At 41.4% G+C, this 27,920-nt stretch overlaps 1 protein-coding gene across 1 annotated transcript; it reads left to right on the forward strand.

Moving 5' to 3' along the window:
* Positions 1-324: 324 nt before the first annotated feature.
* On the forward strand, positions 325-27,388 carry TEKT5 (tektin 5; the record flags this gene model as incomplete). The annotated part of the gene is made up of 7 exons (XM_082313373.1): positions 325-885; positions 2,145-2,228; positions 4,711-4,781; positions 6,477-6,620; positions 9,872-10,094; positions 25,098-25,252; positions 27,175-27,388. 7 exons carry the CDS (start codon positions 325-327, stop codon positions 27,386-27,388), a joined length of 1,452 nt encoding a protein of 483 aa, XP_082169499.1.
* Between the last annotated feature and the right edge of the window lie 532 nt (positions 27,389-27,920).

Genomic DNA, 27,920 nt, shown 5'->3' on the forward strand with positions numbered 1-27,920 from the left:
CCATAACCAAAGTGTCTCGCATCGTGTCTAGACCTCCGGGTCCCAACACGCACGGCGCGGCTCCGTGGGGGAAAGCGCTGCTTCTTTGTGGGAAAAACAACGTGGCCTGGGAGGCACGTTCGTACAGGAGGTACGAACGGAGGCCCCGGAACGCCGGCGGTGGAACGGCCCTGGGAGCTCTGTGACACCTCCGCTGTGTCACAAGGGACTGCGCAGCCCGGGAAGGGTGGCAGAGGCCCTGGGGCTGCTCAGAGCGGCTGCGGCGGCTGGACGGCCCGGGGGCGGCTGGACGGCCCGGGGGCGGCTGCCTGAGCCCAGCGCAGGATGGAGTTTCTGGGAACCACGCAGCTAGCCAGCTACTGCGGCACAAAGAAGAGCTGCCTGTTCCCGGATCTAGCTCCCACCAGCACCACCAAGGACACCTACCAGTCCTACTACCTACCAGGCTACCGCCACCTCAGCTCCTGGAGGCCCAGTCTGCTTCACAGAGTGGTTTCGGTCCCTCCCAGCTCCGACAAGCAATTTAATCCCACTGGGCGGCCGCCCACTATTCTGCCTGTATCACGCTCTAGCCTGCATGCCCGCTACAGCACTCGTGACTGGCACCATGCAAACGTCGTTCAATTGAAAGGCTCTGAAGCCTCCAGACACTGTGCTGGTAGACTGAACGCCGATGCGATGAGACTGATGCAAGATAAGGATCAACTGACTTATCAGATGCAAGAAGACAGTAGAAGAAACCTGGGAGAGAGGATCTCTAACATTGATTTCTGGAGATCGGAGCTCATCTATGAGCTAGAGTGCCTGCTGAAAGAGACCCAAGCCTTGGAAACAGCAAAGAAGCGGCTCGAATGTGCTGCAGATGAAATGCAAGAACCACTGAAGGTAGGTTTGACATAGCTAGTTTTTTCATGACTGTACTGTGGAATGGGTAAAGAAAATGGCTTTATCACTGTTGAGTACTATGCTAGTACTTCTACTGTTATCATCAAGACAGATTTCGGTGAAACGTTACCTTCAGTAAGAAGGAAACCTGGCCACCGTGGGCTTTATATATAAAAGTCCACAAAGGAACCTATCAAGACACTTCTATGCCCTCTTTTCCTTCCTTTCTGCTTGAGGCTCCAGGAGGCTGAGGCTCCTCAGACAGTGGCCGGTCACCTCAGTACAGTACAAGAGGGCAGAAGATGGCCCTCTAAGCTGCAATATCCCGATATTCTTCTCTAGCTCTGAATTTTCTGCTATTGCTTGGTGGAAATAATGTTTTCACTTAGGATGGCATACCATTTGTGTTACATTTTGAAGTTCTCCAGAATCTTAAAGGCAAATTAAATGCAACAGAAAAAGCCACAGTCACATAAGAGTCAATGAATGATGCTAGGAAAAACTCAAAACATGCAAAAACTAGAGTCCAAGTTCTCTCATAAACATCTGGAGTATTACTGATGGAAGCTATGTCTCTCAGAAATGTTTCTAGGCAAGTACAAATAAAAAATCAAAATTCAGTATTTGGTAATGACTTTTTTAGTTGTCTGTATCTGTACTGATTCAGAGGGGCAGGCTGAGGATGCTTGCTGTTTAGGGAACATTTTCTGCTGAAAGGCTTTGTGCCAGCGAATGCTGTTGCATTTGTTAGTATGGTTCTAAACAAGTGGGTGAGATGTTAAGAGTGACGTTAACCTGCTGGGGAGGCTAACTGAATTCCTTATTCAATGACTGTAGTTAAGTAGTCATTCTCTTGCATAGGTATGAAGCTTCCAAACTTTGGCATTGGGTAGGGGAGGGTGAGGGGAGGTGAGATCAAAGGATTTTGCTACGGAGGAGTGTAGAACACCACAGGTGTTTTAATCCGCACAATTTACAACAAAGCTCGGGCATGTTGAGATGAAGGCCTTGCTGCACATTAATAAGTAGCTGATCAAATGGCAGCTATGGTGGCAGCTAATCCTTAAAAGTATATATTACTGGGTAAGTAGATAAGACAGATAAGTTGAGCGCAATGAAGCCCCCTCCTGTTCTGTTCCACCCTCAGTAGGTGGTCATTGCTTGACACGTCAGCGCAGTGGCCCCTTCAGCAAGGTTCAAGGTTTCACTCCACAATGCAGCACTGAGCCGATTGCAAATGTTCCTTGGTTTGCTTGCAGATAGCCCTAGAATGCTTGTACCACCGTGAGAAGCGGAAGGGCATAGACTTAGTTCATGACAATGTGGAAAAGAACCTGATAAAGGTAAGATCAGACTTACTAGTTTATTTTTCAAACTGTGGAAATAACCGAAATCCAACTAAATATTTATGAGGGTAAAAACATTGAAATAATTTCTTCCTTTCATTCATTTGGAAGACTGGGGGGTGGGGAAGAGGAAGAAATTTGGTAAAACCGTATATATTGGGCATGGTTAATGTTCTATTCATCCTTCCTGGAACAAAAGGAATAGCCTAGCATCCTTGTGAGGTCTTGTCCAGTTCTATCTTCCCTGATCCTATAAAACAAGATAGAAACATTTCTCAAGATTGTTTTCTGGGCCATGGTCTATAAAACCTCAGAAGTTCTTAGGGCTTACAATATAAAATGCTGGTTTACTGCCTTGCTATGTATATGGCGTTACTGAACAAAAAAATTAGGAGGAGAGTAGTGATTGCTAAATCTTGTAAATAAAAAAAAAAATAACCAAGTAACATTTTACTAACGTATTTGAAAGAAGGTGTATTGGACGTGTATGAGAACAAAAATACTAGGAAGGAACAATATGGGGCAATGGCATGGCTTCAAGCACTTTTCTGGATTAACCGATTACAGAAGGATGTGCAGACCACTTGGATAACCAAGATGCTTGTTCAGAGCCTGCAGCCTGCAACTTGGAGTTTTAGTGTTTTAACAAAGAATCAAGGAGCTAATATATATTAGCTTAAGTATTTCAGCAACTAATCTAGCAGGAGAATTCAGGGTAGGATGAAATCACAGAATCACAGAATGGTTTGGGTGGGAAGGGACCTTAAAGATCATCTGGTTCCAACCCCCTACCATGGGCAGGGACACCTTCCACCAGACCAGGTTGCTCCAAGCCCCATCCAGCCTGGCCCTGAACACTGCCAGGGATGGGGCATCCACAGCTTCACTGGGCAAGCTGGGCCAGGGCCTCACCACCCTCAGAGTGAAGAGTTTCCTCCTTATCGCTAACCTAAATGTACCCTCTTTCAGTTTAAAGCCATTTCCCCTTGTCCCGTCACTACGTGCCCTTGTATAAAGTTCCTCTCCAGCTTTCTTGTAGGGTTCTTTCAGGTACTGGAAGGCTGCTATAAGGCCTCCCCAGAGCCTTCTCTTCTCCAGGCTCAACAACTCCAGCTCTCTCAGCCTGCCTCCATATGAGGTAGGGGTGCTCCAGCCCTCTGATCATCTTCGTGGCCCTCCTCTAGACCTGCTCCAAGAGACCCATGTCCTTCTTACGTTGGGGGCCCCAGAGCTGGAGGCAGGGCTCCAGGTGGGGTCTCCCCAGAGCGGAGCAGAGGGGGAGAATCCCCTCCCTCGCCCTGCTGCCCACGCTGCCTTTGATGCGGCCCAGGATACGGTTGGCTTTCTGGGTCATGTTGACTGGCTTGCCAGGTCATGTTGAGCTTCTCATCAACCAACACCCCCAAGTCCTTCTCCTCAGGGCTGCTCTCAATCCGTTCTCCACCCAGCCTGTGTTTGTGCCTCAGATTGCCCCGACCCATGTGCAGGACCTTGCACTTGGCCTCGTTGGACCTGAGGTTTACCCAGGTGCATACTGCTAAATGTTCCACATGAACAGATGAAAAAATTATTTTTTCAAAATGAAAAATAAAGGCTATTTGCCTGATGTCCCAAGCACTGCTCTGACTATGGAGCAAGCCAGATAGTGACAATAAAGGACAACAAAGGCTCATTTTGTAGTAACAGGAAAGCCACTTCTAAAGTTGCTGTCATCCCTACGCATACTGTACAAGTACAGAGACAGAGCCTGTATTTTTAAATTTCGGGTCTCTTAATGACTTCCAAATAATTTAAAACACTTTATTCCCTGTTTCAAAACTCACAAAACTGTACACACTTAGGGAAGAGGGTATGTTGGGCTAAACCAGAGTTCTTAAAAAGTAAAGAGGCTGGAACACGACAACATTGTTTGAGGGACCGTAATTACCGTGTTTGCATAGTTTTCACTGTGGTTGGTTTGAGTACTTTTTATTTATTTTAAGCTGAGTGGAACCTGGCTTTGAATTTCTTTGACTAATATTTACAGTTTTGAAGTACATGACAATATACTTCCTCAGGGAGCCTGTTTCTGAAATCAGATGTATTTTCAACCTACTCCACTATTAGCAAAATATTTCTATTGTTCTAGAAAAATGTAGTAGTTAGAGAGGGTAATTTAACGGATTAAGGTTCATGTTTCAAGTATCTGCATTATACTTAAGCCAAGCAAAATTTGACTCTGTGTTTATTAGAATAACTCCATCCAATATAATCTACTAACATGTTCGATATAAATAAAAAGCCATACCAAACCAAGTCAAAAGATACAACTCTGTAGCACTGAGGAAGAGAGGGACCAAAACACATCCCTTCTTGACCTACATTGCGTTTGAGATACGGGAGGTGGTTGCAACATCTAGAATGCAGAATAAGAAGGGTAAATTCACTAAAACAAATGAAGTTTGATGAAAGCACTGACACTGTATATTTTCCACTGTAGGAAGTTGATGTATTCAAGGACTGTCAAGAAATATTGACAAAACTTGCACAGAAGATCAGTCAGCAGCTGGGGTAAGACTTTACATTTAATTCCTGTTTGAAAGATAGGAAAGCTGAAATCAGTGTTGGCTAGTATCTATGACAGATTGAAAATAGCAAAGGCAAAACAGAGACTTAGCCTGGTAGATGCTCATTGCCCACCACTTCTAATTCTTACCAATGATAGACCTTGTACGTTAAACTGCAGAAGAGCAATACTTACCATTTAAAGATGACTGTGACTCAATTTTTAAAGTCATGTTTAATCTGAAAGCCTTCATTAAAATTAGGGAAGCCAAAATTATGGCTTAGTTGTACCAATGTTGCTATGTGGCAAATTGGAGTGAAATTCAAAGGGAATTTTTTTTTTTTTTAATTACAAAATGAAATTCAAAGGAAAATTATTGTTGACAAAAGAAAGAGGAATCTAAGCACATCATAAGGTATGAGTTACGGAATGGACTTAAATTATTTTTATGTATATTTATATATGTTTTTGTTATGGGAGGCTTTGGAATTTATTGTATTTCTTTGAGAGTACACAAATATCCTAGCAAATGCAAATTATATTTAAGTCTTATCATTTAATTAGGTAGAACTATTCTGAATACAGTGTTCTGTTAACTACACAGAACTGATACAAATTTTAAAAGTCATGTTTATATGACATGACATGATTTTCAAAAGAAACAGTTCAAGTACTCACAAGGAAGATAAAAGTGTACAGTTCTTGATTAATACATCATAGGAGAAAAAGACATAAATAGATTTTATAAACGATTGCTCTTATTAATGGCACTCAGAACTCGCATGAGTCAGGTTAGATGCATTTCTGCAGTTCATCCCGCTCCTGTAATATACTGGCTATATGATCAGATAAAAGCTGAGTTCATATTTGGTGGCATGAACTCTGTCTAGCTCTTTAGGCTGGCATTTCTGGTTGCCTTTGGCTCAGTTCTGTCACCACATCAGGCAGACCGATAGTAATGCCAAGTACATCACGGAAACAGCAATATTTGAAAAAAAATGTCCGTATGTCTGCTGTCTCCCATGCATCAGCACTGGAAAGCAAGACTTTGACTCCTTCTTCATCCATATTACTCCCATTCTAGCCCAAGGCCTGCCAGGCCTTCCCCCCAAGAGCTCTTTGGAAGAGCCAAAGGAGATTAAGTTACTCCAAAAATTCCTCGTGGGTAAGAAAGCAGAGATGGAGCAACGTATTTCCCTCCTCATGATCAAGATGCACAGAAATATTTAAACAGATTTTCCAGTGACGCAAAATTTGAATTATGCTAAGTGAATTTGTCCCCCAGATCAGGAGAGATGGGAAACCACAACTCCGGTCTGCCCTTTGCTTTCTCACAGCTTTGCTAGCATGGAAGTTTTCACTGAAAACCTCCTCCCTTTTGCTCTGAGGCCTTCCTTCATGCCACGTAACATCTGCCTGCTGTTTTTCACCCTTGTGGTTGTCTGTCATCGAAATGACAAACGTTATTAAATGCAGTGAGTTAAATTTAGTTCTTTGAGGAATACTCAGCAGGTGCTGAAAGGGATGAACGGTGCAGCAGCTCCCTCTAGCTAAATTACAGCGCCAAGCATTTTCAAGCCACTGTAAATGCCCACAAACTATAACATGAAGCAATGTAGGAAGCTAATGAAAGCAATTAGCTATTTAGCACAACAGCATTACAGGTGGTTCAGATTTGGGTAATTCTTTCCCCTTCACAGCATCAACAGAGATGCACAGCATGCCCTGGAGAAGGATCTTTCTGACAAAAACTCAGCCCATTTTATTGATGAGAAATGCTTTAACCTGAGGAACACATCAGACAGCATCAGCTTTTACCACGGAGTGGAGAAAGCAGATGGGACGTGAGTATGAGTGGCTGTTGTAGCCTTCTCTTTCCCTGCTCCCTGCAGTAACTACGAGCCCGATTATAGCACAAGTCCTAGCCTGATATTTGAGAAGTGATGTAGAAAGGAGTGGCTTCTCTCTCCGTATAGCCCTGTCTTTCCTTGGTGTGAGGGCCTCCATCATCCTCAATTATTCCCTGCCTCCCAATAGCTGCCACTGTTGGGGGCCAGGCAGAAGCTGGCAGCCTGCAGCGCCTACAGCGCTGATGTGCCGTGAGCTGGGTGTTTCAGCCGGGACCATCGTTTACAGCTGTGTTGCAGCCGACTCCTTGCTCTCAAACTCCTTTCTGCAGAGGTCTGTCTCCCTTTGGTTTTGATTTATACTGTTCTGTGGCCTTCAGGTTTCAAAACCACATCCACTCAAGTTAAAATTCAGCAAAGGTGTGCAGTTAAGTGCAGCGTGGTAAACAGCATGCAAGTGTACACCAAGGACTATATGTATTTTCTGTAAAAATAGCTTGGGTTATTTGGAAATGGGGCCATCAACCCATACAGAGATTATGTATTAAACAGGATGATCAAAAAGATTTGGCTCAGCTTTAGTGTTACAAACTGAACTAGAATTACTGAACTAAAATGTCCCAATTGTATATAGTTTTAAAACTGTTTATTAGTAGTGGCCTCATCACGACCTGCACCCAATCCAAATGCAAGAGCAGAAGAAAAGCAGCTTGCAATAGAGGGCAGTGTTTTTGTGCTAATGACTTGTTAGTTCCCTTATCGGTCTTCAACCATAGCAATATTTGACTGGTGAATGTACTCCACAATCTCAAATGATAACGACTCTGTCTTGTTGGAAGCAGAAAAAAAAAAAAAAATCAGTATTATTTGTTTACTTATGTTCTGCTTTTCATTAAAAGATCACCTCATTCACTATTGAAACGAGGGCATATCCGAAGGAAACTTGGCAGGCATTCTGCTGACTCTAGTAACACTACCTACTTTTAGGATTAGCAATGAATAAAATTATTCTTGTCAGCTCTGGTAAAAAGCAGATTCATGTGGATAAGTTTTACAGCCCTTTTCGTTTCTCACCAACCATTATCCAAAGAAATGCCATTTTTCATTAATATGTCCCTGAAACCATTTGGCAGACTGAGCCATACCTGCAGCACTCGGGAGCAGAGCAGGTGTCTTCTGCCTCAGCAGAGCCAGCCGGATAAATTACAGTCTGAAAAAGCAATGTTAAGGAACAGCTTAAGTACTAGGTATTTCAGATAGTCAAGATGGAAACCTACTTGGAAATTTAATTTTCTGATGAGAATATGAATGCTATCATCGGACCATAAAGAGAAAAAAAAAAAAAATACCAAATACCCTGCAGAAAGTACGCTGAGATTGGCTGGATCAGTAGCTGTAAGTAATGTCTGCTCAGGTTTAGTACACTGATTTATGCACTTTGCTATGGTATTATGTTGTTCACCTGAAACTGCCTAAATAAATGTGTGGCACTAAAGAATTCCGAATTGTTTAGGAAGATCAGTAGTTGAGTTTGGAGAGAGAGGAACACCCTATGAAAAACTGAAAAAAGGGCCTCTGTGAAAACAAGCACTGACAAAATTAACTTTTTCTTTTTGCATCCCTTAATATTTATTCTCAGTGTTCAATTAAAATCTAAAGTAAAGGTGAAACTCAATAAATAGTGACCTGTCCCTGCAGAGTTTAACATACAGGCATAATTCTTAGGAGGAATTTTTTTTTGTGGAGAAAGAAGACTAAATGCAGGCAGAAGTTTGCCTCAGTGTTTCAGTTTGGCAAGTAAAATATCTGTACCTTTTCATAAAATACACTAAATATTTGTGGGTGAAGGGAGAAGTGACCTCGTAGGCTAAGCGATGCATTAAAGACGGTGGTGAATTTAACTCCAGGGAGTAGCTTATGCTGCACCAGTTTTCAAGCCAGGGGCTCAGGCTGCAAGTTTAGAGCCCCACAGACTCCCAGTTTGGAAAGACCCGAGTCTGGGATTTATGTTCATAATTACGCTCATTATGAAATGAAGGCCAGCTGTGAAGCTTGGACACAAACCCAAGCATCCCCACGTTTGTCTACATACAGGACATTGCAGCAGGAACAGTCACGGGTGGCGTTTTTCAGTGCAGGAGCCCTATATTCAGTCTTTCTCCGTACATTCATGGGCTTTTCCATAGCAGAGCCGTTTCTGCTTGTCTCATAGATATTACTAATTTAACTGTAACAGCTGTGTAAGTTAAAGCAGAGGTGTTCATTGTAATACATGGAGAAGTAAGAGGATGGAGATATTTATCCAAAGGACACAGAAGGACAGTGTTGGGGCTGGGAGAAAATTCCAGTTCTCCTTACTCCTAGGTCAGTGCCCTAGCCATTTTCCCGCCATCGTTCCTTCTGATGACGAAGGCTACTAGGATGTCAGAGCCACACGCTTTACTGTATAGCTCGTACATATCTCATGAGGTAGGGCTCCTCTGACAGCAGACCAGAGCTGGCTGAAGAGCTGTGTAATAATCCTTTCTCCTTTGGTGTCTTGCTCATTTTCCCTAAACTACGTTGGGCTCTCCTGTTCTCCGGTGGTTGGTGACACGCAACTCGGTTTCCCCAGGATAAATGTTTGGATTCACAAAAGTAGATGGTATTTGAATCTAATTTGATGGTGTGCAATGTACAGGAGATCATGCTAAGTAATCTAATAATCCACTAAGGCCATAAGCACTCTGAGCCTTGGCACAGAGAAACATGTCAAATTTCAGCTGAGGTACAGCAGGTATCAACTCAGACCATCACCTAATCTGTTAAAGATGGGAAGAAACTGCGTTGCTGACATTCACACCTGATCCTGAAAAACTATTTTTAAGCATCAATAAACAAAAAGTATGCAAGAAAAGGTCATTCTTTATACCGCAAAACATAAACCTACTTACTTTGGAGTTGATGCCAGGGCCACTAAGACCTTTAGTCAGCAGCTACAATATTCAAGTAAGCCATAGAAACTCTGTCGAAGCAACAGCTCTCCCAAAATCTTCACCTGTTGCCAAATCTTTGGTTTGTAGAGGAAAAAAAGAAAAAAAAAAAGTTGGTATGAAACCCACAGAATCGCCTGATATGTGTGATTACACAGTTTGCACAGTTCTATGGATAAACACTTAGTGTAATTTGGTATAATTATCACTGAACCGAAAATAGCTCGCCTAAGCTTTTATTTTTTTATTCTCCCCTTATTTTAAATTTCTTTCTAGTGTTTCAGTTCCTGCAACATGGGCTAAATTCAGTGAAGACAATATCAGGTGCTCTCAACATGCAAGGGCCAACTCTGTCAAGCTCCGCGAGGATGCGGAGGTTGGCCTGGAGGGCACGTCTGAGGAGATGTGGAATCATTTCATCAGTACCAACCTGGCCTTTAACAACCGCATCGCTGAAGTGGCCGACGCAAAGAACAAACTCCAAGCACAACTGGCCAAGGTAAGATTCACTACAAGCTGGCAGCTGCGTATTATCTTTGTTGTACCTGAAAGGCATGGAAATCTTCTCCAGTGTTTACGTCCCTCCTGAATGAGCACCTCCTCCAAAGACAGACCTGTACTGCCTGTCCTCAGCTGGCGCGTCTGACTCGCGCGCGGCCGGAGACGAGCTCGCCCAAAGGCAGACTGACAAGATGACAAGGTTTTACAAGGAACCACACAATATCTGTCCATAATCGCACACCGATTATTTTCATTTGCAACTTACATGTTTAAAGCGGGGAAACGTATCTTAGATGGTATTTTTTTCTATTTTACATTTACAGATGATATTCCCTGGCCATTTCCTGAAACAGAAATAGTACATGAATTACTTTTTCCCCCCCCCCAAACAGTGAACTAACTTTGAAAAATGTGCAAATAAAAAGGCCAACAAACAGCAGCACATTTATCTGTTTTAGAGGAAGGAGAAGACTTTAAGTTTTTGCACTTTCATTTCGCAGCAGCAAGGGAAGAGCCCTAAATTAACTAAAATTTAAAAGTATCTACGTACAGAATGCCATTAGTCTGCCTTTGACACCTAAGTTCCAAGTTTTCCTCTCCCTTTTGATAAATACATTTCCACATCTTTAACCTGAATTTTGGCCTGGTTGCGGTCAGACACAGCCTGATATTTCGGAGTGAGTCAGACAGTGAACTTTTCAAACACTTGTTCTGCCTTTGTCTTCATGTGATCCAAAGCAGAAATGGCACAGGAGGAGCCAGACCTGCATTAACCTCTATCCGTATCGCCTTTTCAGTAAGTTTTCACTGAAATAAGTGACGTGTTGGAAGTGTATTAGTTGAATTTTGAAACATGTATTCTGAAGTTAACAAGAGGCGCTGCCTTTGTACTAAAACCTTGTTAAGCCAGCAAGACTCGCTGTGTTACTTTCCTACGACTCCAGAGTTCGGCAAGTTCCTCCGTTAGACTCCTTCTCTTCTAGAGGAGCCTCATGTTCGCTCATTTGTTTCAATGCACATTTGGAAACAATAGACTTTTCCTGCCATTCTATTTGCCATAAGTAGTTTAAGACATTTTCAGTTTATTTTTAGGGACTCAGGAAAGCGCAAACTAACCAGCTAAATATGCGTGAAGTCACAGCACATCAATTTACATTTTCTTTTTTTTCCCCTGCTTATAAAGCATGAAAGATGTTGAATATAGGTTTTTGTGTGTTTTAGATTGTGTATAGGATCTAGCCAACTGCAGCACTTTATCCCTGAATTGGCCATCCATTTACATTTCTCATGAATTTAAATCTATGAACGTTTGCTTCATGTTTTCCATTGACCTTTTCTAATGCTTTTAAGTGCCCCTTTTATAAATGAACTGATAGCATAAGGTAGCACAGGGTGCACATATGGAATCACAAAGTGCGTTGTGAGGTATCAACGTAGGAGCAGGGATTTTGTCATGGAGTCCAGCTGATACTATGACATAACTGCTGACAACTGGTATATAATGGGAAAAAAATGTATGTCCCTATACTGTTATGCCATTAAATAGCAATAATAAGAGATATCTGGAAAAATGTGACTAATCATATTTATATAAAGAATAATTAGTTTGTATGGTACACATGGATAAAAAAAGTATCAAAGAAGATTGCAGTCTATGAACTAATGCTGCTGTTACTGCTGAGGTACTAGTTCGCACATACATAGCAGAGATACTTTACTCATCACAAACTCCATCGTAACGTAGTTACATCAGAATAACAAAATGCTAGAGGAGAAGAAAACCACATGTGCTGGTGAGGAATTACTTCAGGGTAGTCTGTGTTGTCGAAGGAAAGGAAAATACAATAGGTTTATTGAGCAAAACCATTGCTGGTTAAGATGCAGGCGAAGTTACATGGCAGAAGTCCTGGTAATTCTCTTGCTCATGACCATACCTCAAAAGGGCAAGAGGAAGGAGAAGGCAAGTGAGCGCAGAAGTGAGGAAGGAATGAGTGCTCATTTAACAGTTATCTATAGGTAAGCATAACAGAGTACCCTTTCTTCTTTCTCCAGGCTTGCAGTATGGTCTATAATAATCAGAGAAAAAAAATATTGCTAGGGTATGCTTTAATTAAAGACGGCTAATGGCTGTCTCAAATTCTACCACGCTTGTGTTCTTCCATTGGGATGTGATTATAGGCAAACGCAGCTACTACAGTTCCTGTTCCCTTTGCATCTAATAGCGATTAGACAATGGGTGCCACAACTGCATTTTTTGTGTTTAAAAAAAAAAAAGCAATCAACCTTTCAAAGGCTGCTTTTGCACTGACTTCTCAAGCAATGAATGCCACTCTTGGAGACATCCTTCTCTCTGCCAAATTATTTCCCTAGCTAAGCAGGGGAGCTCCATAAAATGAGAGGAAAATGAGCATAGAATAGATTTGCTATCTTGGAACCAGGAAAAGCTATTAATTTAAATGAGGTCTGGAGCATATTTCGGAATGAAAAATGCTTTTCTGATTTGTGAAAGAGCAAAATCTCTTTCAGACAAAATAAAGCCTCCAGGGAACCTCCTGCAACAATTTATTTCTAAAATCAGTACCCTGAAAAAGGAAAGAATCAAAAAATACATAAAAGAGTAAATAGCGTGAATATTGCGATGATCTAAAAGTGATCCTATGTTGAAATGGCACATTTTCTTCTGTTTATATCACTTGTACATAAACGATCGCCTAATGCCTCGGTTGTGGTCCACTGCGTGCTCTTTATAAACCCAGAGCACCAGGTGGAACAGTTTGTCTTGCATTGTGGATTTCATCTCTTGGCCCTGGAAAAAATTAGTTTTCCTCTGGAAATAAGATTTTTGTAAATCATCTAATTAGACTGAAACTCTGGAATCGCTGCGCCGTACTAGCGCCTGTCATTGATATTGTGGCGGTGATTACGCTGTGTGCTATTGTTGGCATTTGTCATAGGTGTACTTAAAATGTTTCTCCTGGCCTGGATTTTTTTCACATTTAGTTTATATTGCCTATATGTATAATGGCTTTATGGCCACGCGTTTACAGTCCTGACTTTCTGTGCAAGAATGTCATTGCTTCGAACTTGTTTAGGGAAATCCGCTGCCAAAAGGAAGACGGGCATTGCTCTGGTAACGGTCTATTGGAACATTCTTGCATTGCTGTCAGCAAGTGGTAAAGGGCCTTTCTCTTCCTGCCTTTCTTTCCCTTGCTTGATGACAGTATTATATCACATGTGAGATTACGTGAGCAGAGTGCTATTCATTTATGGCTTGGAAAACAATAAACGGGAATAAAAATACAGGAATGACCAAGACTGAGTTAGTTCTGAATTCACCCAGGCAAGCTAGGGAATTCCACGGGCAGTTTGCTATACCGGTTACTTCAGAAGAGCTAGGATTTTCTCCTTAGTAGGTATTTGCGGTATATGTATTGCATCACATACCTCCTTTCCTGGGCTGTTGTCTGCAGCAGCCCTTCACAGGACTGCTGTTCAGGAGAAGGTTGCTGGGTTGATATTTTAGTTCAACAGTAGCCGATAACAGTTACGTTATCGACGGCTCTGTATGAATGATCTACACCAGTCCTTCCAGTGCTTCCTTCTCCCCCTAAGTACCACCAAATTTGTATTTCTCATATAAACAAAACGTGCAGAAAAACAGTGGTCTGTTATTATTCTGTTTAGTTTTATTCTAGGATATTGTCTTCCTTGATGTCTAGACAAATGTGTTCTACAGAACAAAAGATACCCAGAATGTATTTATGTGATGAAGGTATCCTGTTTTTACTTCTGTCAAGCATTATGCCAGGAGTTTTGCCAAGACCTTCTCCACCAATGACATAATGTCTCCTTTTCAGGTTACAAACTGTACAAGTCTCAGAGCAATAACTGCACAGCAGTCCATCTGTTTTTATAAGCATTTTGTCTGCTTCTAGTACTGCTGGTGGACTTGTACCTCAGTTTCTAACATGTTCCTGCACCATTTACCTTGAGTTACTGAATTACAGTCGAATAACAGATTCCAGGAATTTTCCTGTTGTAACTGATTGAGGTTCTGTCATAGAATTTAACCTAGGTTCACACTATAGAGTGTTCGCACATCATATTTAGAAGCACATGAACAAAAGGCAGTCTTCAGAAAAAGACTTCAGCTAGTTTGCCTTAACTATACACACCTTCCAATCCAAGGAAGCCAAGAGATGCACCCAAGAACTTTTCCTCGTAAGCATTTGAAAAAAAGATTTTTGCTCCTTAAATAACTTTCTCAAATTCTAACATTCAAGCTGCTTGGCACACAGCTGTTGCCTCTTTTTCATGTCTAAAACAGTCCAAACAAGACCAAATGTCTTCAATTTCTAGTCATCAGACAACACACGATGAAAACATTCATACGCTATCGTTTTATAATATATATTTGCCTGTCCCGTCGCATTTTTTACTATAAACCTACAACAATTTGCATTTAGTTAGAGGGGTGGTTTAGCCACTTACAGATGTCTTGTCTTGGGGGAGATCAGATGTGTTTTTACCCTTGATTCTACTTGGCGTTTGGTCTGAATCCCAAAACTGAACAGGCTCCAAATTCAGATCAAGTAACCAAGTCAGCACGGGGGAAGTCTCCAACGAGCACTGTTGTTCTGCGTTCCCAGTCCAGCTGCCGGCTGCTCCCACTGGTGCTTCGCTGATGCAGGCAGGAGATGGTCCCAGTTCACCTCAGATTTTCACTGTCTGCGCTCTGGCTTTTCCTGCCTGCCCCTTCTTTTGGGGAAGCTGGCTGGCGAGGCTCACAAACCCCAAGGCTATCAGAAGTCTGGGAAGTGATTCGCATAGGGGAACAGTAAAAAAGGATTAAATTGCTTTTGTAGAATTTTGAACAGGAAACTATTGAATACAGAAAGGAAATACTGTCCTTAAAAACCTGTTTTATGTATTTCCCTGTCCAGTTCACTCTAGAGCTTCTATGTAAAATTATTCCCTGCCCACTTTTTGCTTGGTTTTCTTCTAGAGGACTAAGAAAACTTGCCATCTTTACAGTGGCAATCAAACGGAGTATGTGGGAGCAAGGCTGTGGTAGAAAGCATTTCCTACTGCAACTCCAAAGCCTGAAACCATCGCAGCTGCAAGAATGATTAAAGGGCTGGAAAGCAAGCAATTGATAGAATAAGTTCCTCAACTTTCTCTTTAGCAGGCTGAAAAGGGTGATGTTGGTAGCACTAGATGACGCTGCTTTACTTAGCTTATCCAAATAACAGTTGGGAGAGGGGCAGGGAACTTGCTGAATCCACAAGTATCTCTACAGAAGAAAAAAGAATCATAATAGAAGACTTTTTGCTTGAGCAGACAAAAAACCAAAAGAAGAATCAGTGGCCAGACAAAAGCCAGACAAATGTAGACAGAAAACATGAGCACTTCTTTTTCAGAGCAAAGGAATTCATCACTGCAACAGCTTACCACAGATAGATGGCTTCCTTAGCAGCAGGAACTCAAAATCAAGGTCACTGTTCTCCCTGAAAGCTCTGCTCTCTCTACAGGCACTGCCTTACAAAGAGGAATTTCTACAGGATAGATAGTGACCTGCAGGCAGGGCCGACTGAGTGCCTAAGGCTTCGTTCTGACCCTAAGACTGAAAATGTCCCATTTCCATTTCTGTCCCAACTGCACAAGTCTATGATTAATTTATCTTGCTTGATTCTGGGATCAATCTTGGTCGTAACAATGTGAAGTTCATCCAGCATTTGGATAGCAGAACCCTGGAAATATGAGGTGCTGGAGGCAGAAGCCCAGAAGCCACAGCTGGGTATCTGGCAAGGGTTAGGTCAGAAACCAAAGGCGGTATTAGAGCTCCGCTGTGTTTCATCGTCACTGGGATCACAGCGCACGTGGTTGTCTGGGGATGCAAATATTCTGCAAGAGCCTAATCACACTGTATGACTCCGGTCAGGCTCAGAGCTGCTCTTGGACCAGATTTTTAGGCTGGTGAACAGAAAATATAGCATACACAATTCAACATAGAAGAGGGTGGTATGTTGTCTTCAGCATGCCTCAAGAAACACTCAATTGATGCCAAGAGATGTTATGTTAAATATATTTTACATCTGGTGTAAAAGTACACAAATCTTTAGGAAAAGAAGGAAAACCTTTAATCATGGTGCCAGCCCCTCATTAATATGTTTGCATCTCTTTTCCATACAGTTAATATCAACATAAATAGTTACCTTGGCTTCAGTCTCCTGGAAATAGCCAACAGGGCAGGATGTTTACGTACATTAGCTCTGGGAATCAGTCAGACCAGACAGCAAGTGACATATTTACATAGTCCAGTATTTACCCCTTACATAAATAGCAGATTATCTCTGCCAGCTCCAACACCTGTACTGGGCTCAGAAGTGTTTCGATGCCCAGAAGCAGAGTGCCCAGCGTCACCCTTCCTGCAAGCCTCGCTATTCCATAACCTGGGAGCACAGGGATCAGACAGATGCTAGAAAAACAGGTACATGTTTAGTAAAGCCATGAAAAAATAGCCACCCACCCCAATAAACGAGTAGCCATGATTCTGAGTATTTCCACTCAGTTCACTGAGAATGTGTGCTTTCAGGAACAGCTCAGGTTTGTTGGTTTTTTTTTTTACCCCTGGGGTGTGAAAAGGCAGTATATTACATCAATATATGATGGAAATTAACCCTCACTTGCCTTTTTGCCTGGTATATTTTTACTCTATACCTGAAAAGCCTACAGAATTTTGTTTTACTAAGTTACTCCATCTCTTAAATAAGTTACCCCCTCAGAGTCTCCATCCTTCACACATATTTTTTATTAAATTTATTTATAAATTTAAGAAGAAAACCTTTCCTGTTTTAGCCACTATTGAGTATGTTTATATGGTGGCTAGAAGGAAATATTGAATACATTTTATATTTAACCAACTTTCTTCTAACACATGGGATGAACCTACTTAATTTTATAAGTAGCATAAAATATAGAAAGAAAGCCAGGAAAACCTGTGTGGCAACACCACCACAAACTGCCTACCAGCCTCTGAAATAGTCTTCAAACTTCTTATCTGAGAACTCCTGAAAGCAGCCCTCCTACGGCTGTTGAAAAGGACACAGCCTGCTCCTCTGAACAGGAACACAAAGAAATACTAAAATGCGACGGGATGCAAGAAGCATGCGGGAGAGGTGCAGCGGTGCTGTGAGCCGCGGGAAGGAGCACGCGTGTGGCAGAGGGAGCACTCTCCCTGTGGCACCTGCCCCACAAGGGCTTTCATCTCAGCCCCCAACGTATCCTCACGTAACTATTTTAACATATTTTTGTTGGTAGCTTTCTTCCCTTCCCTTTTTTATGCCTTAAAATCTCAGCTATTTACAGTTTTTCATGCCTGTTCATGGTGGCTGAGTATAGAGTTAACCTTATCATTTAATACTGGAACGTGTTTGAGAATAAAGTTTTCAGGTGATTAATCAACAGTGACTCAGAAGCGGCTGGGAAGGTGTGTGCTGGTTGGTGTAGGCAGCTCAAACTTGCCTGGAAAAATCTGTTTGAAGGAGGAAATAGTTATTTAAGCTAGGAACAGACTTTTGCCTACAAACCAAGAAAAATTATAGATGAAAGCTGAGGCCCTCACTCGAAAACAAAATCAGATTTCTCTCTCCTCCGCTTCATGGGTTAGCCGGGGGCCCACGAAAGGAGGAAGGCGAGTTATCACCAGCAGGTGACAGCCACTGCGCATCAGGATGTATTCAGGTTGTCGTGAACCCAGATGCCTTTATTTGCAAAATAACAGAAATCTCTTCTCGCACTGAGGGCCACACAGCTGCTAAGCAAGGGCAGCCTGGATTGAATGGACGGCAGACTTTGCTGGCATTGATATAGAAGATAACTTTTCTGCCACAACATTTACGTGTGAGAAACTGAGGTGGTTGCTACTATTACTGCTCCCTCCCCTGCAGCCCGTGGGCACCCAGGCAACTCATACAAACTGGGCAAAGGAAACAGCATTTAGTTCAAGGCAGCAGTGCTCATATATATATTTATAAAATTGTTCCTTGTTCTCAGAAAGGGCTGTCTTGCAGGAAACAGAGGCATATGTAGTAGCTTGTCTAGAAAAGAAGCACTTTGAGGCTCCAAAGGGTCATAAGACAAATGCATTGCATTGACTCTATAGTCAGGGCGAATTTAGCTTACCATGACTAGGCTGAAATTCCATTAATGACTAGGAAGAATCTCATTCCTGATAAGAATTAATATAATAGAGCAGCTGCATAAGCCATAGCGGTTTCTCTCCAGCCCCATCTCTTTCTAGAGACATCTCTCTGTTAAAGGGGATCTACACCCTGCTCTTGGATGAGGTAACTTGAGACAGAACAGAGCACACACAAGGCCCAAACTGCCTGTTTTATTGTTATTTTAACCAGGTTCAGCAAAAATACATTAATAACATAGGACTTAATTTTGTTCTGCTAAACGATGGTGCACTCTAAAATTGCTGGCCCTGCAGCATCTGAAAGCATGGTAACAGTGTAAAATGTACGACAAATACAACCGAACTCTGAGGGTTATTCTTGTTCTTCGATACTTAAAAGTGTAGCAAGGAGGTATGCAAAGAGTTAAGCATTTCCTTGTGTATAGTTATTGCTTCCTCTGTTATTTTGAAAATATTTTAGAAAATCCGGGCCAAGTTAAATGATCCCATGTTTTTCTCCCCCTTTAATTTTAACAAAGCTGTTTTAAAATAAACATCTTTTATATTTGTAGGAGCAGTGGAAATGTTAAATAGAAACTGACTGCATAAAAATGTGAAATAGTTTAGATTATTTTCAGAAATTAAAGTAAAAAATGCATACTGGAACTCAGTGGAAGGAAGATTTTGGTAAGACTGTGAATTGTTATACCGAGGAAACGAAAGGCCCAGGGTCCCTGGGTCCTCTGTTTCAGTCTCCGCTGAGTAGACCAATCTGCGTAAGGACACAGATTAAGTGTCCCGATGTATATTTAAAGCATTCGTTGTTTTAAAAGTATAGTATTTACATTCTGATAGTTTCTTCTTTTCTGTGAAACTGTCATGTTTAAGAGTTATAAAGAAAATGTTGGGGATTTTATAGGTATCCTTTGGTATGTGTAGAACTTGCAGTATACTTTAGCTTTCGGGTCTGTTGACTGTATTTAGGCCAGCCCTATTCCCATTGTTGTAAAGCTGTATAAAGAAAAGCTTGCAATATTCCCAAATCCGGACCAAACTCTCCACTCCCGGTACGCTTGATGAATTGTGCAATGCATCGGTTGGAAGATATTTATCTTGGGCGCAAACTAAACCGCTGCGTCTCTTAACTGTGAAACTCCGCCGTCCCACATGAGTACACAACAAATGCACAAACGTTACTGCTGGGAATGATTCTAACTCTGCTTCAGCACAGTTACGCTATCAGAAGGCATTGCCTGCTGATGTCACATTTTGTTGAGTGTCATTTTTTTCTTTTAAATGTGCTTTTCTTTTTTGCTTAAAAGACTCCTGGACTATTCCCCACCACCATCTGCTTAAAAACAAACCAAAACTTGATAAGTCATAAAACAGTGACCTGCAATTAAGCTTCCAAAGAAACAAACAAACCCAAGAAACAAGAGCAAGGGACACGGTAATCTCTATCAAGCATTTGTCTGTGACATGGCAGTAAAAACTGTCAGGTCCAAATTCATTTCAGATTCGAGATCTGGGTTATACTTGTAATCCAAAGATTGCAAGATATCATAGTTTTACTTTGAAATAATGTGGCTATATACCCTAAAATTAATTGTGAAATCAGTCACAATTATACTATCTATTCAATTAAGTACGATAACCTCAAGAAATGTAACTTTTACAAAATAATTTGGGTGAAATATGGAAACAAGGATGACAAAAAGTTTAAAAAACTGACTGAGAGGCAAAATACTAAATATAAAGAAATTTACGAACTGTGGAGGCACAAGAATGTTCCTCCCACCATATTACCGGGCTGCTGCTTTTTGCATTTGGATGCTAAACACTGAGCAAACCTCAGAAACAACAAAGAAACAAGGACAGCGGTCAGACCGTAGCATTTTAAAAATGCTTATGTTGTACCTAAGACCACCCTGATTACATGATGAAACGTGTGACTTCAGCAGCTCTCTCTCGGTCTCACCACGTCCAGCCTATAAAAACCGTGGCTTTGTGAAGCGAGAGAACAGTGGGAGCGCAGTTTTCTACAAGCTCTCAAGAATGCTGCAGCACAAAACTTTCCTCATGTCCTGGAAGGGAAAGTTTCCGGCGGGGCAGCTGCCCGAGCCAGCGCCTCACCGCGCGCTCTTAGCAACACGCCGCTCCGCATTTGTTGTTTTTGCTTCCTGCCTTTGGAGGTCATCCAGAAATGACATCGGCTGGTGCAACGCTATCTGGTGATCCTCCCCGCCAATCCGTTCATGGATAGCAAATTATCTAAATCATTTTATCCAATGTGTGGCCAGGATGAGTAATCGCAAACTGTTTGTACAAAGCTTCTGCCATGTGTTGGAGGTGGTTCCCCCGAGGCCATTTTTCTTTGTGTGCCTTAAATGACAGTGCTTTAAAAGAAAAAAAAAAGTAAGAAAAAATTCGAGAACACACAATGAACTTAAACCACATCCACTTACATGCACCCAAGCAGGGCTTAAAGAACGATGCACAGTTTCGTGTTTGAATTTTGAGTCCACGGGCAGGTTTAAACACTATTTTTCTTTAGCGAATGAATGAGGGGGGTGCTCAGTAGAACAATCGGTTGCCTTGGTTGTGCACAAAGTGGTTGCAGACTTACTTCTCCCTTTATGGGCAGGACACCAGAGCACCTAGTGAAGTCGTGTGGCACGAGAGTGTAGTTACTGCACATTGTGCTGACACAAAGTCTTATAAGGGTTGGATATAAAACTGATTTTTCAGTGACTTTTAGATGAAAGCTCTCTTTTCATGACTAAGGAACTACTGGATTCTCAATAAAGAGAAACATTTTCTATTTATGCTTCAGAGCTTGCCCTTTTTGAACATTAACATTGTGTGAAAAGCTTGCCCTTTTCAAACATTAACATTGTGCAAATTGCACAGGCTGTGCAAGCTCTAAATACTTTGAGTCACTTCTAGATACAAGACTGCTATTGTCCTATGTCAGTTATATGCCATTATTTATGGGGGAAGTGCATACATGGCTTATTATTCTAAAAAGAGAGGACCATACAGTCTCCTGCTTCTGTGTCACTAAGGGAACAGGCAATACGTGCTGTACAGGAACGGAAACAAACCTCAGGTTTGATGATTACCAACATTCATGCACTTGAAACATTACTACTGAATTTGAAATACACGGGTTTGTGGTCTGGTGGTTCTACTTGCACTGTGGCCACATATGAATGAATCAGAAGAGGATTTAAGAGAAGTTTGGGTTGAGAAAACCACTCTTCTAAAGTTCTCTCTGCTAGCTGAGCTTAATGAAAATGGCATTTCCAAGAGACTGAGGACAGTTTATACATGGGCAATCTGCTCAGTGTTGTCTGTACTAGAATCGGCTTGTTTGTTCTGCATCTTAAAAAAAAAATCTGATATTTGTTTTTTCATGCAAGCAGAACCATTACACCCAACCCTTACAGAACCATTGCCACATAGTACTGAAATGGCCATGGTTTGCTATAGGCAATCCTTATATAATAAAGATTTGTGGCAGAGAAGTGGCACTGTTATCTGAAATACTGAAGACGACTAAATTTCTTCCCTGGTCCTCTTATAAATTTGTGTAATGCTTCCAGAGTCTGCTGCAGTGTGTTTCTGTACACGTGCTGCATCCCCTCTGATGGCTTCCCGCCTTCCTACCACGTGTGGAACAAACATGAGATACCTACGCTGCTTTCCAAGAAAAAGAGGGCAGGAAAAAAATTTCTCACAGAAAATACTAATTTCATCCTCTTCTATAACCTGATCAGAACAATTAGAACGAATTAAGTCTAAGAGAGCTTGTAACCTAACTCCACTCACTAGATAAATTAAATTGTTTTGATTCATATTATCACAGGACAGAAAGTATCAGCACCGTGACTATAAGACATGCTTACCATAACACGGGTGCATTTGTGAACCGCAGCATTGCTCTGGAGAGCTGGTTTCAGAGCCATGGTTCCTTTCTAACCAAGTGCTCTGGGCTGCTTTAATTGTGCTGTTTCACTGATAGATTTGCTCCACGAAGGTAAATCACCTAAGAGAAAAAGTTTTATTACCAATAAAGCTCAAAGTCTGAACCAAAAGGTCCTACCCAGAATCTGAACTGAGAGCCCAAGTCCTCTGTTCCACCATAAGTAGAAGACAAATAACCCGCTCAATCCTTTCTGAAACTGAGACATAACTTTGCCCAGTTCTTACTGGGCTGAGATACGTGCTGCTTTGTTTCACTGTTTTTACTTCGAATTACACTTTTCATTAAAAAGAAATAAATCTGCTTACAACTTGCTCCAGATTGTAAGTAGAATTCATGTAAGAGGCCCCCATCCTCACAATACCCCACCGCAGGTAACGGGACCATGCCGCAGTGAACTTGGCTCGCTTGCACGCAGTAAGGCGTAGCATGGGAAACACCGCTGTAGGGACAGGAGCTATAACATAAACACAGGAAAGGAGGACCCTGCTAAGCAGCGGGTGACCTCAAAAAGCACTGCGTATTCTTTGCCTCACAGCCTCGGTACGTCCCCACAGGTTGATGGTTTTGGTTAGCAATGAAGGCGAACAGTGGGAGCAAAGGATAGGACTGCCAGGCTTGTAAAACTCTTCCTAACATACAGCTGCTTAAGCGCCAGCCGCCTGCCTAGGAGCTGGACCTCGCCTTTGTCACCCACAGACGAACACAAGCTGGATTCTCTTAGGGAGGTTATAAACAGCCAAGTTCTGACAACAGCACAACCTACTCCAATTCTGCTTCTGAGCAGCAGAGGACCCAAACCCTTGGTGTTTTCAGGGAAAAGGAAGGATGTGGGCTTGATGCATAATGAAGATATTTAACTTCATTAAGTCTCTTTCCCTTGGTTCTTATCTATAGAAATAAGTATGTGTAACTGGTAAAATTGTAGACAAGATGTAAACTGATGTATTTAACAACGCACTCTTATCATAAGTAGTTCCTCTGCAAAACAAATAGCTACCAAAGCACACTGGATTACCTGCATTAATATTCCCTGTAAAACACAGCATTAGTTTACAGTGATTATCTAATTAAGAAGGAACCACTACAGAATAAAATTATATGGAGAAATTTCCTACCGTTAGCTTCACTTTCTTCCATACTGTTTTCCCTTTGTAGCAAACCAGATTTTTTTTCCCCTGCAGTCTGTAAGCAATTAAAGCTTCTTTTTGGGTGAAGATGCTCTCAAGCTAGCTCTGCAAGAACCAACCTTGGACCCAAAGGGCTCGGTAGAGTATGGAGACCTGGCTTCCAATCAGTACAGTCATGTTCAGATGCTGCTGCTTCAGGGTCCGAGATGATTCATCTGTTGGAAGATTGCATTGCTGTAAGGGTTGAACTGGTTTGGACAGTGCTAGCCAGGAGATCTTTCACATCATTGCTGTACTACACAACGTCAACAAGCCCTTAAGGATTCAGACTGGGGCGCAGGTTCCTGGCATCCTTAACTCTCTGGGTTTTGTCTACAAATAATCTTTCAGCAGCAGGAACTAATTGAATTTTCAAAACACACACATCATTAGTAAACCTAGTACAGCTTAGTGTGTAGGCAAGATTTAAATAGCAGCATAATTTAAATCATATTATGCCATTTTTAGTGGTTGTTGAAATTCAAGTTGTATTGATTTTAGTAGACTGGCTGAGAAAATACATTAGTTCAATTTGTTCTCTTCCATTTTAAAGCTGCCTATAAGAAAAAGCTTTAAAGAACATAATAATCAATTGGCTAGGAAACGTTACCTGAATATAAACATTTTCTCCCTTCTTTCTTTTTTAAGACTGAGCAAAGCTTTTCCCTTGCAATTTCTCTAATTATTTTTCATACAGATTAAAACATATAAGAAGCATTTACAGGATTCTCAGGGATAATATGATTATACGGTAACATGCACTGCAACTAAAAACTGTTATACTAATTCCATGGGCCTCCCTTTTTGGGTGATTCTTCACTCCATATCTTCTCCATGTACAGAAAATAAGCTTTTAAAGGAAGCTGGTCTTCCCTCTACAGCTCCCAGTGGAGTTTCCAAAACTTTGAGAATTTAGTTTCAGTATGAAAATATGACTTGTGTTCATATGTTCTTGCAGGAGATGTCCCCAAAACACTTGGAGTACGGAACAATTTCTTAGGGGACATATTTGAATACTTTTGAATTTTTATGAGGCAATAAGAATTGAATGAAGGTTTAAATGAAAACGGCGGTTTATTGGAACTTTACCTTTGCAAAGTGTTCATAGATCAAGTGGCAGATTTTTTTTATTTAGGAGAAAAATTAGATAATGAAGCAACATGGAAATTAGTCCCTGCAGAGCTATGAACACCACCTCTATGAAAATTGCTTCATCACAAAAAGACAGTTGGAATTTCCCCCATCACAAAAATTCAGTGCTTCTCTTCTGCTTGTAATAAATTTATATTCCAATTTGCCTACAAATTTCTTAATTCTGTAATAGGAAAGAGATGGTGCCTTTCTTGGCGGAAGTTGTTCGCCTGTTTTCCAGCAACAACTTCGTTAAATGCTTTCATTTGATGTCTGATTGTAGGGGCCTCCTCCGGCTGGCTCTCCTATGAGCTTCCATTACCATACGTCCTTTTAAAGGAATGGCAAAATCAAGCCAACATATTATACAAATACATCCGATTGATGTGAGTTTATAGTAATCTCCTCCCCTAAATTAAGCAAAATGACATGCCAGAATGGAAGCAGTTCCAATAGGAGGGTTTAAAAGCAGGGGTGAGTTCTGATTTTGTACGCATGTGAGGCTTGCTTACAGAAATGTTCTGCTTTGTTCAGATACTTCAAGAAATCTTCCAGACAGAAGATACAATCATGTTACTGGAGAGATCCATCAAGGCAAAGGAGTACCCACTGAAAGTGGCTCAGACCCGCCTGGAGGGAAGAACTAAACGACCCAATATAGAACTTTGCCGTGATGCACCACACTTTCAGTAAGTAAAGGCCAGACTACGCCGTCCCTTCCTTCATCAGCCACCCAAGAATGGGAAATTTAACGGCTGGGTGAATCAGTCTGATGAGATTAGAATTGCATTCATTAGACGGTGATACAAATTCTGGAAGAAAGTAGTAAAATCTAAGTAGCTATGTTGAAATAATGGGCTAAAACATCTAATGTTCAATGTGTGTAGTTGCCTTTAGAGTCCCTCTCCCAGGACAGTTGAGATTTCAATTGCTTGTTGGTGGCCAGTATCTTTTGGGATTCAGTCTCATGTCTGAGTTGGGACTTAGGAATTGATTTTAATTCCATTCTGTATGAAACAAGATTTCACTTTAGGAAATACCTAATTTTAGAAACACGTTATCCCCAACAAAATTCTGTCTTTTAATGCAAAAAACTATCAAATGGTCAAGCTCCTTAGAAAGTTAATTGCAAATAAGAATGAGGCAGCATCTCTTACTGCCTCAACTCATTTTCAACTACATGGTGCTTCCAGTATCATCTTTGCACAGGCTAGCTCATTTGGCATACCTTTTCGTTACGTAGCTGCGGGGGCTTCCCAGCACACGCTGGCATCAGCCTGGGGATCCCTGTGCTATGATCCATTGTACAGTGTGTACTGTGTCTTTCTCGATGTGCAAGAAGATATCGGAGATACCAGCCTTCCTTCCCTAATGACTGAAGAAGGGTCTTCTGAATTTTAGTCCCATTTATCTCCCTCTAACCCAGTTGGAACACAAAAGAACCCTATTGAGTATATCCTATTTATCCTATGTTACGTTCATCACAACTGCAATTAGAAATAGAAATTCTGACAGGGTATTTGAAGTTTGGACACTTTTTTCTATCGCAGTTTTTGGCTGAGCTCACATCTCAAATAAATAAAATGTATTTTCTTAGAGACAAAATCCTATCTGAGAAAGTAAAAATATTTGCTAATTCACTTTTTAAGGAATTTTTTTTTCTTTTAATTAATTTAGGTGTATTTCTCTCCCATGGTTTAAAGCAAGAAGGAATTCAGCCCAATAGCTCAACTGGAATAGGGAAAGAAAATATCAAATGAACCACTTCTTTGTAACATGTAAATGTTATCTGAGTTTGCTGTTTATTTAAAAGGAAGTGCTGATGTTGGCACTTGTTCTCTGTGTGTGCTGCCAACTTTGTGGCTGAAGGCATTAGACAGAAAACAAATTAATAAAGTCTAGTTTTTCTGTGCTGAAACAACTGGGACTAACCCAAAACAAGTTAAAGTGGGATCTGGAAAAATCAATCTCTCTTATAGTCTATAGTGCACTGAGCAATTAATAGCACATTAGACAAAACACAAAGTTGGCAGTATTAAAGAGAGTTTACCAGCTCGGTGACTATACAAGAAGATTTGCCACATCTCCATCAATAAGCCACTGAAAGAAACGTGGCTATTATCAGCTCACAGAAAATCTTGATTTCAGAGCTCCGCATTCAGTGGTTATTCTGGCAAGTGATTCTTGTACCGATTAACAGGCTTCTGCGCCAAATCTAGACCGTTTAGCACGTCCTGCTGCACAAGTTTAAGCTGTCATGAAGTACACCAACACTCTCCAGTAACATCCATCCCAAACATGTTCTACGGGACCACACATAAGTGCCCAAGAGAGTCCTAGAGAGGCTATAAGTGCAGAAGATAGATAGCAATTAGAAAGATAAATCAAAGCAGAGTAGCTTAATCTGCTGTTGAATGTCAACACGAGCAAGAAATCACCACTTCTTATAGGTGCTATGCAAGCTAGTTTGGCAAATAGGTTTCATATTGATTCAGTCCAAGACAGCTGTTCAAATCCTGCTGGAAAGCGTGACCTGTCCGCTGTCAAAAAAGGAATGTGGTGAGGGACTGCTAAAGTTATGTGAGCAACCTGTCCCCTGCTCTTTTTTCAGGCTTGTCACTGAAGTTTACACTATAGATGACACCTTACAGACCTTAAAGCAACGTCTGCAAGAAGCCCGTGATACTCTGCAGATGCTGATCCTCAACAAATCAAAGTTGGAAGATGAAATTTCTGTGAAGGCAAACTCCTTCTTCATTGACAAGAAGTGTATGGACATGCGCAAAGTCTTCCCCAGCACCCCACGGCTCATTGGCTACACTTGAAGAGTAACCTTTGATATCTTAGTCCATGATATAAAAATTACAAAGGTTGCAAATATTTCACGAAGGAAATCATTATTATTCTGTTTTCTCAAATAACAAAGTCCTATAGAAATAAACTAATGAAAATTAATAGCATGCCTCTTTCCTTTGAACAACCTCATATTCTCAGCTGTAGCTGCTAATTCAAATAGAATTAGTAGGCTTATCCCAACAGAATCAGACCACGCTAAAATAACCAGACAAATATCGCAAGGCATATGTGAGTTACTAGCTAGAGAAAGCGTTAGACTGAAACGCTGTATTTCTCAACAGAATTAGCACAATACAGGATTTAACTGCTCAGATAATGTGCCATCTCTGTTTCAGTCCTTGTCTGGAAAAGTCTAGTTTAAATGCTTACTCCAACCTTATACTCTCCTCTTGTCTAGCAATGCTAGATTTAGTGTGTGGAATTAGAGGAGGTTGAACAGACTTGATTCACAGAAGCCGAAGGCTGACAGTTGAAACACATGAACAGCGCAGTAACCCTAGT

This window comes from Platalea leucorodia, assembly GCF_965183815.1.
Source record: "Platalea leucorodia genome assembly, chromosome: 5".
Lineage (NCBI taxonomy): Eukaryota > Metazoa > Chordata > Aves > Pelecaniformes > Threskiornithidae > Platalea > Platalea leucorodia.